General features: G+C 36.5%; 1 protein-coding gene across 1 annotated transcript in view; it reads right to left on the bottom strand.

Moving 5' to 3' along the window:
- Positions 1 to 16966, bottom strand: part of LOC137819559 (BEACH domain-containing protein C2) — a 56827-nt gene that overhangs the window by 16327 nt on the left and 23534 nt on the right. Inside the window, exons 5-10 of the mRNA XM_068623446.2 lie at positions 14192 to 14296; positions 13257 to 13370; positions 8890 to 8966; positions 7611 to 7692; positions 6996 to 7319; positions 6036 to 6571 (exon numbers count right to left, since the gene is read on the bottom strand). Coding sequence (XP_068479547.1) covers positions 6036 to 6571; positions 6996 to 7319; positions 7611 to 7692; positions 8890 to 8966; positions 13257 to 13370; positions 14192 to 14296 — 1238 coding nt within the window. The remainder of the gene's footprint in view (positions 1 to 6035; positions 6572 to 6995; positions 7320 to 7610; positions 7693 to 8889; positions 8967 to 13256; positions 13371 to 14191; positions 14297 to 16966) is intronic.

Below are 16966 nucleotides of genomic sequence, written 5' to 3' on the forward strand. Positions count from 1 at the left end.
AAAACTACAGACATAGTTGAACAAAATGAGAACACTCTCAACTAGCCAAATGACCTTGATATGCCAATAGCCATTAGAAAAGGTACTAGAAATTGTGAAAAACAACCTCTCTATCCTTTATCAAAATATGTTTCTCAAGATAAATTATAGACTAACCAATAAAGGTTCATTATTAGCTTGAATTTTTCTGTTGTCCCTAACACTGGTACTGAAGCTTTGACAAAGAAAGAATAGAGAGATGCCATGAAAGTGGAGATGGATACATTGGAAAAGAAGAGTACTTGGGAAATTGTTGACAAACCCAAAGAAAATAGTTTTCTTGATTGCAAATAGGTATTCACAATAAAATATAAGGTTGATGAGTCTATTGAGAGGTACAAAGTGAGGTTGGTCGCTAAGGGATAAACTCAAGCTTATGTAATAGACTACCAAGAGACTTTTGCACCAATTGCTAAAAGGAATACTTAATGATTTTTTTGTCCTTAGCTGCCCACTTTGATTGGAAACTTCTACATTATGATGTTAAAAATGTTTTTCTTCATGAAGAATGAGAAGAAGAAATCTACATGAACATTACACCCGGGTTTGAAGGAGACAGAAAAAACAAAGTATGCAGACTGCAATAGGCTTTGTAAGAACTGAAACAGTCCCCTAGAGCTTGGGTTGGAAGATTCACAAAAGCTTTGAAGGGGTTTGGCTACAAACAAAGTGTAGGAAATCAACCTTTGTTTACTAAACATTCTAGTTTATATTGATGATATTATAATGATTGTAAATGATGAAAAAGAGAAGGAAAATTGAAACATAAAATAGTCCAAGAATTTGAAGTAAAAGAGCTAGGAAGTTTAAAGTATTTTTTAGGGATTGAATTAGCCTACTCTAATTAGGGAATTTTCACATCTCAGAAAAAATATATAATTGATTTGCTGGCAGAAACTGGAAAAATTGGGTGCAAACCAATATCAACTCTTACCAATGTCGACTAACAATACAACCTCTCTTAGCTCCAATGATTTGCCGATGTTGCAAAGTAGCTATCGTCTCGATGGAAACAACTACCTACAATGGGCCCAGTTGGTTCGTGCTACTCTCAAAGGAAGGAAGAAATTGAATCACCTAGAAGGGAACCCTCCAGCCAAAACTAATTCTAAATATGAAGACTGGGACGATGAAGACTCTCTTATCATGACCTGGTTATGGAATTCTATGACGCCAGAGATTAGCCGAAATTGTATGTTTTTCTCCACTGCTAAGGAGATTTGGGAAAACCTTTGTCAAACATACTCTATGAAAACAGATACTGCAGCATGTCATACCAGCCAAGGGAGCCTTTCAGTAACAAACTACTATGGTATGTTGAATAGTTTATGGATCGAATTAGATCAATATCAAAATTTGAAGATGAAGTGCACAAATGACTCTATTGCACTAGCACAATTTCTTGAAAGGGTACGCATATTTAAATTTCTTTCCGGATTGAACCCTGAATTTGATCCAATTAGGATTCAGATTTTGGGAAAGGAAAAATTCCCTTCTCTCAGAGGTTTTTCACATTGAATGAGGGGAAGAAACTCGGAGGTCAGTAATGTTGGATGGGGGCAACTCCGTTGATAGTTCAGCTCTAAGTACTAAATAGCAGAGGAGGTCCCCTCACTCAGCAAAGAAGATTTGGAACGTTTACGAGCTCTCATGAACTCTCTTAGTAAGACTAGCTCTTGTTCTTTAACCATGAGTGGTAAGAGTTCTAGTTTCTTATCCTTTAATGCTTCTGGTACTGAGAATATCTGGATTATAGACTCTGGTGCTACTGATCATATGACACCTCATTCCAATTATTTTTCATCCTACAATGCCTTATCTTATAACCAACATATTACTGTATCTAATGGTTCCAATACCCCCATTACTGGTCGTGGTAATATCCACCTTCAACCTTCCTTTCCTTTAAAAAATGTGCTTCATGTTCCCAACCTATCTAATAATCTCTTGTCTATTCATAAGATTACCCAAGATTTAAATTGTGCAGTGACATTTTTTCCTTCCCATTGTGTTTTTCAGGATCTTGCCATGGGGAAGACAATTGGACTTGCTAAAGAGCAGGGCAGGTTATATTACTTACAGCAGGAAGAAACTAAAAAGTGTGCTAAACTACAGGCACACACTTCTAGCCTTCAGCAAGGCACTGAATCTTGGTCATCTTCTCAGATATGGCTTCAACACAGATGTCTTGGACATCCTCCTTTTAGTACCCTAAAATCCTTATTTCCTGTTTTATTTACAAAATTATCGGTTGAGTCTTTTCATTGTGATGTTTGCCAGTTTGCTAAACACCATAGAACAACTTTTCCTTCGAATAATAATAGAAGTTCAAAACCTTTTGATCTTATTCATTCTGATGTATGGGGACCTTCATCTATTCCTAATATCTCGGGTGCAAAATGGTTTGTTTCATTTAATGATGATTGTACTCGCCTTACCTGAATATTCCTCATGAAATATAAGTCTGCAGTTTTTCAATTGTTTGTAAATTTTTACAAAATGGTTCAAACACAATTTGAAAGTCCAATTAAGAGATTACGTTCTGATAATGGAAGAGAATATGTGAACCAGAACCTTTCAAAGTTCCTTCAGGAAAATGGAGTTGTTCATGAATTAACCTGTGTGGACACTCCTCAACAAAATGGGGTTGCTGAAAGGAAAAATCGTCATCTCCTTGAGGTTACTAGAGCTTTACTTTTCCAAATGTCAATTCCAAAATCTTACTGAGGGGGAAGCCGTCCTGACTGCCACTTATTTGATTAATAGATTACCCTCACGGGTTCTAGAGGGTGTTACTCTTATTCAGCTTATGACCATATTTTATCCTTCTATTCCTATGTTACCTAGTCTTCAGTGTCGTGTCTTTGGTTGTCCAGCTTTTGTCCATGTTCATAGTCCATATCGAGGTAAATTAGATCCTCGCGCCATCAAACGTGTCTTCATCGGTTATGCCCCCAACAAAAAGGGCTACAAATGTTATCATCCTCAAAGTCGTAAAGTTTATATTTCCAAAGATGTCACCTTTCATGAAACAAAGTCTTTCTTTCCTAGTTCTCAGCTTCAGGGGGAGAGTATTCAAGAAGCTAAGGACCTTGAGTTGCCACCCGTCCTGATCGAACAGCAACTTCAATTGTCTGAACCGAGGTAAGAACTCATACGTATGAGACTTTTGAGGACACCTTAAATGAAACTAACCTAGATGATTTACTTATTTCCTTGAGAAAAGAAAAAAGATCTTCTGCCAAATATCCTATATCTCAATTTGTGTCTATAGAAAAACTTTCTATGCAGCACCAGAGTTTTCTTTCAGCTATTGATTCTATTAGAATCCCTACATCAGTACAAGAAGCCTTAAAGGATGAGAACTGGGTTCGAGCCATGAATGAAGAAATGAAGGCATTAGAAAAGAATGAGACTTGGGAGATTGTAGAGACTCCCATTCTCCTTTTGAGGTGGTCTATGGGTTTAATCCCCTAACACCTCTTGATCTTCTTCCTATTCCCCTTCTTGAAGATGTCTTGTGCAAAGATGGGGATGAAAAGGCTTCTTTTGTGAAAACTTTGCATAAAGACATCAAGAAGAGAATTGAGAAGAAGGTTGGCAAGTATGCTGAACTTGCCAATAAAAGGAGAAAAGCATTGTTGTTTGATGAGGGCGATTGGTTTTGGCTTCACTTGAGGAAGGATCGTTTTCCTACTCAAAGGAAGTCCAAACTAATGCCTCGAGGGGATGGACCTTTCCAAGTCCTCAAGAGGATTAATGACAATGCTTATGAGTTAGATATGCCTGATACATTCTTAGGTAGTCATACTTTTAATGTCAGCGATCTAACTCCTTTTTCTGTAGGTCTCCAGAATTCGTGGTCGAATTCTCTCCAACTCGGGGAGTATGATGGAGATCAAGCTCAAGAGAACATGGAGGCCACTCATCAAGCTCAAGAAGAGGTGGAGGCACAAATGGAGGACGCCCATGGAGGTCAAAGTCCACCTCAAAGGATTACAAGAAGCATGTTCAAAGCTTTGGGAGCTAGAGGACATTTATTTTCTCTTTTTGTAGTTTCTTTAGTTGAAGGTGCTTAGAGGGAAACTTTAGAAACCTCTTTTGTTATAGCATCTTTTAGGCTTTAGTTAGGAGCTTTAGGGGGGTGTGTTAGTAGATAGGTGTAGAAGTAGAATAGGAGGTGCCAAAGTGAAGGAAGGAGTCACACCTTCCTCATGGCTTGAAATAGGCGCCGGTTTTAGCTAGCTTTGGGAGGGAAATTTGAATTGTTTTAGCTTGCATTTTCAGCACCTTAGGCTATATATAGAGGTGCTCTCTTTGTAAAATTCAGATTGGAATTAATCTAAGAAAACTATACTCAAATTTTGAGTGACCTTTGGAGAGCTTTTGGAGCCTTCTTCCCTAGTCTTATCTTGATGGATCCATGGAGTCCTCAAGTGGCGGCGTCACTCTCATCTAGGAGCATTCCACACTTCTAGTGGCGAGATCATCCATCCTCCTTCCATCTTCATGAGCATTCTCTTCTCCTTCCTTTCTTCTTCTTCAATTGTTCATGTTGCCTTGTGTTTTGAGTTGTTTTAGTTTCGGTTCTTCCATTTTCCAGCACCTATATTCTGTTTTGTTTCTTAATTCTGTTCGGTTCAATTGAGTATTGGTTTATTTCTGTTCGGTCTTTTCAATTTTAATTCCTTTGTTGATTCAATTTGACAATATTTGGTTCATCCAAATGAGTTTGGGATTTGGTACTAGTAATTGGTGAGTTCTTGTCTTAGAACCATGATCCAACTCTAAGAAAAGTGCCTCTATATTTTCCAGCTCAAGGTGATTCCTAAAAATGTCAAGAATCTTGTTCTATGTGGCTATTGGAATCACATCACAGTGGGTTGTCGGTGGATATACACAGTGAAGTATCAGTCTAATGGCACATTGGATCGATATAAAGCAAGGTTGGTTGCAAAAGGGTACACTCAAACCTATGGGATCGATTATTAGGACAGATTTGTTAGTGATTTGATTTTGTTTGGTTTGTATAGCTTTAAACAACTATTATAATTGTCTTTCATTACCTATTATTTCTTTCCTTGATTAGGTTGTAAAACAGTCTATAAATAGAGACTGTAATCACATTTGTAATACACATCAGAAATACATTCCATCTATTTCTTTCTATTCCTTTCAACTATGTGAGTTATTATATGTGAGTTATTATGGCTAAAAATTATCTTAGATGACTTGAAGAATTTGGAGGGACCCATGAAGCTCTACTGTGATAGTCATTGTGCATAATCCCATTTAACATGATAGAATAAAAGATATAGAAATAGATAGACACTTCATTAAGGAAAAATTAGAAGAAGGTTTAGTATGCATGTCATGCATTCAGTCCAAGCAACAGGCAGCTGATGTGCTGCCAAAAGGACTCAATACCTCAAACTTCCATAATTTCGTAACCAAATTGGGAATGGTGGATATTTATTCCCCAGCTTGAGAGGGAGGGTTGAAATATGGGTGTAAATATTGCACATTTACTGTACAATAAATATAGATTGATTGAATAATAATATAGATTTGTTTGTAAGAAATCCCTAAAATTAATGGATTGGGATTAGGATATTTGATAGATTTGCTCTTGATTTATTATGTCTGAGACTTATTTCCTTTTATTAGGATTTCGTTTTTCCTTTAAATACCAATGTATTGTTTCCTTCTGAAATCAAGAAAAGTAATTCCAAAATTATTGCTTACTGCCCACACATTTTTTCACAAAAGTTACAAAGTAGAAATGAAAAAAGTACATCTTAAGCACCGTGAAATGCTAAAGTTTCATACAAATTGCTAACATTATTTATTTTTTTAAGTATTGGTGACCAAGTAGAAAAACAAGCTAATGTCATGTACCTAAGTTAACCTTAATGGAACTTTTCCAGGTAATGAAAAATTATCTCTAAGAATCAACAAGTGAGCTGGAAGTAATATGATTACAGATGTTATTTTACCTCCACAAAAGTTCTGACTGCAGTTTCCTTCCTTCAGGCATCTCACTGTCAATCCCATCATCGTCTTCCCTCATTGATAGAAGAACCATCCGAAGCATGCACAAGAATGGCTGATCACTGTCTAAAAGCTGGTATAACGCAGTCATTGCTCCCATTCCAGTACCTGACCCTCCACCTATACCAAGACCACCACCTTGCCCAGACTCATCTAGCAACAACGCTTGCAGCATTGCTACAGACTTCTTCACCAATGGAAGCTCAAGCCAGTTGCCATTGGCATCTTTCTCCACTATGGACTTCCAAAAGTCCCATCCACTCCCACCACCACCAAATGAAGCTGTATTTGATGGAAGGCCAACACCGTACCACAAACGGCTTCTATATTTCCACCCAATAGCTAAATCCTTAGCACAAGAACCATATGATACAAAAGCACAAGAAACAGACTCATACGGATCAGCTGCAGCTGCTGCGGCGAGCTTCTCAATAACTAAAGTAGATATCTGACCATTTGCATCAGCCATTGAAGAAAGGACCTAAAAATTTGACAGTCACACCATTATAGGAACAAGCACATAGCAAGACTAGGAGAGAGAGAGAGAGAGGATGGGGGGAATGGCTATAAAAATTAAAAATTAAATAAACAAGAATGCAAATAAAAAAGAAGTAGGGAAGGAAACGGAAAAAAAAATATTCTTAATCTTAAGGGCCTTGCCAAAAGATGGATATTTGTGGAGAAAACAGATAAAGCATTGCAAAATAAAAACAGAAATTGAAACTTTAATAAGCAATATTTCAAAATTATTGATTTTAGAAAAGGCTTATAAAGAACAGGATGGTATGAAACCATTGTATGAATTTTTAAGGAATGAAAAGAACAACAGTGGAGCAAATGCAAATTACAGTATTTATGACACATAGCATGCTTGCACGTTTACTTTTAAATTACTGTATGCATACGTCAAGAGAGACTCCCCCAGAGTTGCCAGATGCTGGTGTGCGATCACCCCTAACTTCTGATTCTGGGCTTGTGAGTGCCGATGTTAAGTTATAATGCACTGGATAAAAGAGAGAGAGGGGAGATGGAGAGCCATCTGTAGCACGTGATGAAGATGACTGCTTGCTTTGTAACCTTATATGATCCTCTACAAGCATTAGTATCACAATGACATTCTCTACTAAAGACACAGACAGCTGAGTAGCGTTCTCAGCCTCTGCCTTGGCAGCATTTGGAGACAAACCCTCGGAAGCAACACCAGCAGCAGCCATGGCAATAATTTGAGTCTGCAGTAAGGAAAATCTGAATGTAGACATTATTTCTGTTTTTCTTCCTCTCTTAACAAAAAACAAGAAATATATATAATTGCATTTCTCGTGTTCTTGTAGATTCACACATTTATGTAAGTAAGCGTAGGCATAAGTTGAGAAATTGTTTTCTAGATGAGCATAAACATTAATAACCAAGATTAATGAGAGGGGAAAAACATCAGAATACAAAAAGGACAAAATATACTGTAATGGGAAAATTGAAACTGTTCATCTGGAAAAATCAACAAGATTGGAAACAATATGTACCTGGACCTGCAACTCACTAGAAGCGAAGTCCAGCACGCCACCAAAGAGTCTTCTCTTAAATATAGGTAATGAATCTTCACGCCTTCAATACATGAACCAAGGAAGAATGGTCACATAAACCATGATAAGAAAAAAAATCAGCATCTCTTCAGTGTAAACTTTTATCAAGACAAGGGAATTATATGATAGTATAGAAAGAGCCTGTGAAAGATTTGCCTAAAATTCTTCATAATATTTTTCTACAAAGCTAGACTAGGATTATGGCATTGAATTCAGAGAAGGAAAATGTAAGAAAAGCACGAGAAAATAGAATACATGTCCACAGAATAATAGCACAGATCAGTCTTATCAAAGAACTGCTCATCCATTGTCATGAATGCTACTGACATCTATTATTCATGCCTGTTTTTCAGGCATCATTGTTCCTCATTGAGTTCCTTGTCAATCAATGTGGAACGGATCTGGGAGTGTCTGCGTATTTTAATCAATCTTAGAATTTACCAACACCTGATTTAAAGTTTAGTGAAACTCACAATTTTCCAAAGATCCAGAATATCTAATTCAGTTAACCTTGGCACATATATAGCAATGACATGTTGTGTTTCAATTCCAAAACGTGGCCCTTCAAGAAAATATATTTTTTATTTCACTAGAAACAATGAAATACAATAATTTAATAGCATAGAAAATTCTGCTAGAAAATTTATAGAAAAGCAGTCACTCCCAAGGCTTGTGATCGCATTGTATTTATCACAATATTTTAGTTTTGTATTTCAAGATATTTTAACTATTACATTAACCAACAAAATGAAAGTATGGCATCTACTTAAGTGTATGTTAATTGATTTTATTTTAAATTTGGTTGGAAAACATTAAGACATAATATAAAATTAATAGTAAAATGCTTAATATGACAAAAGAAATAGTAATTGAAACTAAAAAATATAATTAAAATAATCTCTATACAAAAAAAAACCTTATAGGACTTTAAGATTAATCAAACACTAAGATTATAATTACCTCAATATATTCTAATAAATAAACAAAATTATTAAAAAAATATCATATAAACATGTCCATATTTATCATTTGTGTCAACAGATAATTTTATCAAACAGTTAGAATTCAATGAGCTAATTAGCTTATTGGGTACTTTTACAAATACATAGCCAATGTCGAACAGCATCAAGTAGCAAAAGGAACAGACTACCATGATGGAGCTGAATGGATAGTAATAGAAGAAAGAAACTTAATGAGCTCGTAATGGATATCAACTTACCTAATTCTCTGTTCTCCAGTGCTAGATCCACCTATAATTGAAAGCCATTCTGCACAATGAATTGTTGCTTCAATATCCTGCAAAAATTGAGCAACAGGAAGTAGTATGAATGAACCTGACCTAATAAAAGCAGAAATCATGATTAGCAAATAAGACAATTCTGTTTTATTTTACAGACATTTTTTTTGGTTCCTTAGCATGCAAAACATCTTGGCACCAAGACCCCCTGGCAGTATGTCTTTTATAAAACTTATGGACTTTTTACAAGCATACGGTGCCTCTTCTGGTCAATGGATGAAAGTTTCCAAAAGTCTTTTCTTCACTGCTGATAACTCTCCATTCAATGGTAGAATTAAAACTATTTTAGGCTGCAATAGGGGTTCTATTCCTTTTAATATCTTGGTGTGTTCCGATTTTTGTTGGTGCTCCTAAGTCTCGTTATTTTCAGCCTTTGGCTGATAAGGTTAAAAATAAATTAGCCACTTGGAAAGGTAAAAGTTTAAGCATGATGGGAAGGATCCATATAGTTAACTATTATTTCTGCTATTATGGAATACAGTTTTCAAATTTATGAATGGAATCTTATTCTTTTAAAAGATATTAACATATGGATTAGAAATTTGGGATGTTAATAAGGCTGGTTTGGTTAGTGTTAAATGGAACCCTAGTTGCAGTTCTAAGCAGGATGGGGGTTTGCAAGTGCTTAATCTCCAGGTGGAAAACAAAGCCTATCTCCTTCTCCTTTGGTTAGCTTGGGATTTTACCTACAGTAATATGCCTTGGTCTATTATTATGCCCTAAAGTCTAAGTATTTGAAGTTTCCTTCTTATCATTCTTCGTCTATTTGGCCTGGCATTAATGCATATTATGATACTGGTTTAGATAATACTTTCTGAACTGATTTATGGTGTTTTTCTAAATGCATTTTATTAAGAAGTGAACTCAGCCTTACAAAACCGACTTATAAGGTGAGGTTTGCACCCATTTAGATACTACGAAATGTCTTTATCTCTAGTCGATGTGCGATTTCCAACACACCCCCAGACGCCAAGACCTTCCAACTCGTGCGTGAGACTATATATTATGGGTGGTCCGATAGCGGCCTGATAACAGATGGTCTGATAAGCCAAACAAACACTCGTTAAGATAGACTCTAAATGGCTCTGATACCATATTGAGAAGTGAACTTTAAGCCTAACTCAACCTTATAAAACCGGCTTATAAGATGAGGTTTGCACCCACTTATATATTATGAAATGTCCTTATCTCTAGTCGATGTGGGATCTCCAACACATTTCCTTTATTACTAGGGTGCCTTATCTTGAAAGAACTAGTCTTACCTCTATTGTTGTTGATGGTTGGTGGTATCATTCTCCGGATATTTGTAGACATCCTGACATTCTATTAATCATTTGATGCTCTTCGATTTGCCTGATGTTCCTAATTGGAGGATGGAGGACAACAGTGTTCTTAATAAGAAAACTATTAGGGATTTTTTCTCTTCTTCTCCATGTGACTGGGGGGAGTTAATTTGGTCTAGTTCCATTCCTCCAACTAAATCTCTAGTTCTTTGGAAAATCATCGATAAGAGGCTTCCTACTAGTAATGAGGTTCAGAAAAGAGGTGTTGTTTTATGTTCTATTCTATGTGCTCTTTGTGCATGGAGCAAGAGGAGAGTATTGACCATCTATTTTTTAGTTGTCCTTCTGTTTATTTTATAAGGTCTTGCCTTTAGAATATTTTTCCTCATCTTAATAATTATTCATGTTCTGGTTTATTAGTTTTCTTAAGTCTCCTGGTAGCCCTATTATTAAGCACATTAAGCTGGTTACTATCACCTTTACTCTCTAGATGATATAGAGGATGACGAATCATACTAGATTTCAAATGTGCATCAATATGGTCTCAGGCATTCACATGGTTAAGGACTGCTTTTGGATTTTAGGTAATATGTCTAAAAAATGTATGTCTAATCATATGGATGACTTCTCTGTCTTGAAGTTTTTTGGCATTAGCACCAGACCTGGTAAGGTCTCTGTTCATGTGCAAGTGTATTGGGACTTCCCTGTTGTGGGCTGGACTAAAGTGAACACTGATAGTGCTGCTCGAGGGTCTCTAGGCCCTACTGCTTGTGCAGGTAGGTATCTTCAGAGGGAGTCGCAAGGAATATATTGGTGGTTTTTTGTTTTTATGGTGAAACAGATCATGCGACTATTCTAGCCATTGAACATGATCAAAGGGTTGGGTTCAAAAAGCTTTGGTTGGAGAGTGATTCTACTTTGGTCTGTCAAGATTTTTCTTCTGCTGCTGAAGTATTCATTGCACTCTTAGAGAGAAGTGGAGAAGGTGTATGCAGCTATGTGTTGGTATGGGTTTCAAAGTTTCTCATATTTTTAAAGGATATAATTGTGCTAATAAATTGGCTAACCTGGCTAACCCGTCTTTATGTTGTGTTCCTTTTTATTAGATGGGTTTTGGTTTGGTTCCCCCATGTATTGTATTCTTTTCTTTTCTCTTTTATGTTATGTTTCATGTTATGGCAGATGATTGATGGATTTTAAGGTATCAACCTAGTTGAAATGTAAAAATTCATAGTGATGCCTAACATGAGTTTTATAAAAAAAAATAGAAAAATAAGAAGAAAGGATTTTCTTTGTATGTGATAAGAAACTCAACATAACAAAACCTTATATCACAAGATGGGGTTATGTTAGGAAAGAATTATAAAGAGAAGAAAACAAAGGTTTTTATTGAATAGAAAGAAAAGAACAAGAAATAGGAGAGCACTCTCTCCTTCAAGGGTTTCCCCTTCACAAAGAGCTAAAGCTCAATCTACAAAAAAATTACACACTGTGCCTCCCCCTCTCCTTCTTTCTTATTTATATCTAAGAAGCAAATCAAGTAACTAACTCCTCCTCTCTGTGTATCCTAACAATACACTCTTCCAAAAAATAACCTTGTCCTCAAGGTTGGAACAGTGGAACCTTGATTTCGTGGCTCATCTTCAACACCATGATCTTTATCTATGCTTCCTAAAAGTATTAGGATATTGTCTATCATAGGGAGGGAACCCATTGGCTACTGCATGCAAATTCAGGTCTGGAGGCTTAGGTGGTGGTGGGAATGAGAGGGGGTTTTGTATAAAAGTCTCTGCACCCAGTATGTTGAAATTCCAAGATTCTGATGTCATTGATGTTCTAGCCACCTTCATTATCAAATCTTGATCCTACAATGATTTCTTATGCATATGAAGTAAATCTGAATTTGGGAAAAAATGATGCTTGGTTGCATCTCCACCTTCAACTTTCTTACTGGTTAGCTCTATAATTGGCCTATCCAGAAAAAAAAATCATTGCAACACATGGTCTTCACTTTCTTTATTGATGCATCCCCTTCTGTCCTTATCATTGCAGTTTCTCTGGCAAATCTCACTTCATTTTTGGTTTTTTCTTCGCTGCAGAGGATGTGATTCATCATATTTGAACCTTCTCCCACATCTCGGGTCTTCTTCTCTTCATCATTACCAGATTTCTCTCCTCCCTCCGACATTTTGTCCCCTTTCTTGATGTCCCGCAATAATTCTTTAATTTCTTTCGAGTCCAGAAGGCTTTTCTTCAAGAACGTTGTGTCCGTTCTAAAAGATTTCTCTCTTCCCTCAGACATTTTGTCCCCTTTCTTGATGTCCTGCAGGTAGGCATTTCTTTTATTTCTTTCAGGTCCAGCATGCTTTCCTTCAACCTAGTAATGTCTGCTCTCATTTCTGCAATTCATCTTCCTTGTTCGCTGGTCAACTTCTCCAATGCAGTCGTCCTCTGTTCTATCCTCTCTTCCTCCCTCTCTGTGTTTTGTATCCGACAGTTCAAACCAATTTTTAGGAACCAATAATTATAAAGAGAAAGGTTTTTATTTTAAAGAAAGAAAAGAACAAGAAATAGGAGAGCACTCTCTCCTTCAAGGGCTTCCCATTCACAAAATGCTAAAGCTCAATCTACAAAAAAAATTACACACTGCCCCTCCCCTCTCCTTCTTTCTTATTTATATCTAACTAGCAAATCAAGTAACTAACTCATGGCTATTCTAATTCTAACTAACTCCTCCTCTCTATGTATCCTAACAGGTTAGCTACTTTGATCAAATAACACATTAGGCGTTATGAGAAAACCAATGAAATTCGAGTCAACCAAAAATGATTTGCACCATACGTTTCATGTTCAAGTCTCATCTAATACTCATTAATTAGAACTCCAACCAAAGAAACAAAGAATTAATATAAAAATATTAAAAAATAAACTATTGCAAGATCAGGCAGTAACTGAATATCATGAAAGTGCCACACCTAAAATAGAAAGTTAGTAATGTAAATCAACCTTCCATCCTTCCTTTTGGCGCATTGAATGTTCTAGCATGATAACCAGGAATTTATATATTACGTCCTCTATGTCCCCAAGGCTTGTCGAATCAGATGATTTGCTTGGACCCAACTGTTCAAACAAAAAAAGCATGCTGCATAAATAATGACATTACACAAGAAGTTGACATGTATTAACACAAATCAATTTATTTTCAAAGCATGGTAATTTGGAAACATACCACTCTTGCACCCTTGTTGGATTAGAGTATAAGCCTAGTGAATTTCATTATGCTGTGTTTTTAGGTAGCTGTAACATTTTTACTTGTTATATTATTTCTGTTTTAACTAACTGAGACGCATGTCATATGTCACTGGCTTACTCTATAAGTAGAGTTCCATCAGTTTCGGCTCTTGTATTCTCTATCTAAAATCATAATTTTTCTCTCTTCCTCTCTCTCTTGGATGTTCCTCTTTCTCTCTCTGGACTCTGGACCATCCAGAAGAGTACAGCCTCTGCCTCATGCTGAGGTAGATAAGTCTCAATGAACACAGTCCAAAGGATAAAATCTCAATCCCGGCTTAGGATAATATAAAAAGGGTTCTAATACAACTTAGATTCTCATGAAAATATTTTTCAAATTAAAAATTAAATATAGTTTTTCTGCTATAAGAAAAAGCATTTTCAAATGAATTTTGAGAGTTAAACCATTTAAAATCACTTTTATTAACTCACATTTGATTGATAAAGACCCTTGTGAATTATTTGTTTCAAAGTTTGTTTTCGAGCCACAATGTTGTGATAATCAATCATGGCCTTGCAATGACTCATTATATGTTAAAACTTCGTTCTTGACTTTTCAAAAGGGGAAGATATAAGTGTCTGTAAATTTTATTAAAGAGAAATGAAGGATAGTAAAAAAAGGCAAAGATAAGAGCTTCATAAATTATTACCTCATAGTTTGAGATTAGGACCTCAAGAATCCATTCAGGCCATTCCTCCATATTTGTCAGAATCCCTCTATTTTCCGGATGACTGCAAGCCAAGAATTGAAGATCCTGAAATCATACACAAACCAGGACCTTAAAACTAGACAGTAAGAAACAAGTTCTCAAGTAGGAAATTCATGCACTGCTGGAACTCTTCATCGGACTAAATTCCATTAACAGACTTTCTATATGGCAGTGGCAAGTACATGCACCGCAGTACTTAACTATGTACTTACAGCCAATACTTGCCAAAAAAGCAAAACTCTCCTCATAAGACCAGAAAGAAATGGAGAGACTATAGAATTAAATGTGAGATATAACCACAAAGCTTAAATCTTTTTATTTATTTTTTCAATAAACTGATAGTGCTATTGCATTACTATTATAATTGTAATCCCAACTATCTCAACATCACGATTAGCAACAATCATTTGCATGAAAATTCAATAAAAGGAAAAAGAGATAACAAAAGAGTGGGAGACTATGCCAATACCCACCAAGTAAACCTATAACATGACAACCGAAATCTATCCCTAAAGAAGTCAGAGTTTACAAATAAAGGAAGGTTGTCCCACCATTTGTGTAGTAATGATGTCTAGTGCCAAAATTGGCAAGTTTGTCCCCTCTATCAAAACTGTGCTGCTCTTTATGTATTTTGTGAAGTTTCTTACTTTTATTTTTTTTTATAAAACTCATGCTTTACTAGAACAAACTAGTTCTTTACTTTTTCAATATCATGTTCCTAAGAAATTTTGGTGGGAAGCCCTTCTTATTGCCACTTATCTCATCAATAGATTGCTTCCCAAATCTTAGGATCAAAGAGTCTCATGGAAATCCTATCATCGTTATACCCACACATAGACCCTACAAATAAACTCCAACCTAGAATATTTGGGTATGTATCCTTTGTGCATGTTCATAGTAATTGAAGGGGAAAACTCTAGGGCTGTCAAATACTTTTTTAAGGTACTCAACCACGTAAAGGGATATAAATGCTATCACCTACCATTCAAAAAGTTGTGTCAAGATATGCCACCTTCAATGAAAAAGAGGTTCTCAAATATCGGACTAATGGGACCATTGAACGTTATATGGCAAGATTAGTGGCTCTCAAACCTATGGAGTGGATTACTTGGAGATATTAGCCCCAATTGCTAAATTGAACACGGTCATAGTAATGTCATTAGCAACAAATCATGATTGGCATCTGCAGCAGTTCGATGTGAAGAATACACCTACATGGAGACTTTGATTACGAAATATACATGGAGTTGCCCTCAGGCTGTGAAGGACAGGTTGCTACTATAACTGTTTGCAAGTTAAAAAAGGCTTTGTATGGGTAATAACAATCCCCAAGAGCATGGTTTGGTAGATTCACCAAGGTTATGACAAATCTAGATTACATACAATCACACTCTATTCATCAATCTAAAGGAAAAAATATTGTTGGATGTAGGTGGGTATTCACGGTTAAAAACAAAGCTGACGGGACATCAGAAAGATATAAGGCAAGGTTAGTAGCTAAGGAATATACTCTAACATATGGGATTGACTATCTTGAAACTTTTTCACCTGTTGCAAAAATGAATGTTGTTAGAATCTTATTGTCTCTAGCAGCTAACTATGGATGGAGTTTGCAGCAATTTGAAGTCACAAATGTCTTTCTGCATGGGAATCTTGAGGAAAAAGTAACTACTTTTGAAAATTTTAGAAAATATAAGAGGATTAAAGAGCATCTACAACCCTCAAAAGGGAGATATTGTGGGAAGTTGGCCAACACAAGAGAAAAACAAGAATGGCAACTTCACACAATTATCTGTTTTTCAAAGGCTCACCCTAACTCCTTTGCTTTGTTTCAGGATTCACATAGATTGACATTTGATCCGGGAGGATACACCTTAACGAAGCAAGAGGCTGCTATCCGAGATCAAGCATGCACATCTGAGGATAGATCTTCTCATGAAGGAGGAGATGATGGACACCATCCAGCCACAACCATCCCCCGAGCAAAAGCCTTGGATTTGAGGACAAATCCTTTTCAAGAGGGAGGGGATGATGGAGGAGGGCCCAAGCTCACCACACTATGAAAGCCAAGCTTCCAAGACTAAGACCGTCTAGCCATGATAAGAGCGTCTAGCCTCAACAAAAGGAGCGTCTAGCCATGAGGAGGAGCGTCTAGGTCATGAAGAGGAGCGGCTACATAAGGAGCATCTATGAAGATTCCTAGACCGTCTAGCTTCACATATACATGGGCCAAGCTACGGTTTGTGAAGAGAAGGCTTTTTGTTGCATAAAGGCCCATTAGGGGTGCTTAGTAATTAGAGTAGTGTAGAAAGCAAAGTTGAGTGAAACTTTCTAGAAGCTTACCATGTGTGTGACCGGTCATGGCAATGACCTATGTTTTGCATTTCATTTGGATTCCATTTCATTACACATTAGCTTAGCTTCTACGTCCCACATAGCCTATAAATAGGGAGGCTATCTCATGTATTTTGCAAGTTTATTGTGAGTAAAGTTATGCTGCCAATTTGTGCTCAACTTTGCTTCTCCCTAGAATCCTAGGCTCTAAACTTCAATTCCTTCATCTTTTCCCTTGAGCTGGCCGAACCACTCAATACCCACACTTATCATGCACCTACAAGATCAACACCACTCTTAGGAGGATCTTGCTCACTCTCATTCATTGCTTCCGCCCCATACTCTACATTGATTCAAGAAGAACTTCATGAAAATGCCATC

This window comes from Phaseolus vulgaris, chromosome 10, assembly GCF_051622355.1.
Source record: "Phaseolus vulgaris cultivar YP4 chromosome 10, ASM5162235v1, whole genome shotgun sequence".
In the NCBI taxonomy this organism is placed as follows: Eukaryota; Viridiplantae; Streptophyta; class Magnoliopsida; order Fabales; family Fabaceae; genus Phaseolus; species Phaseolus vulgaris.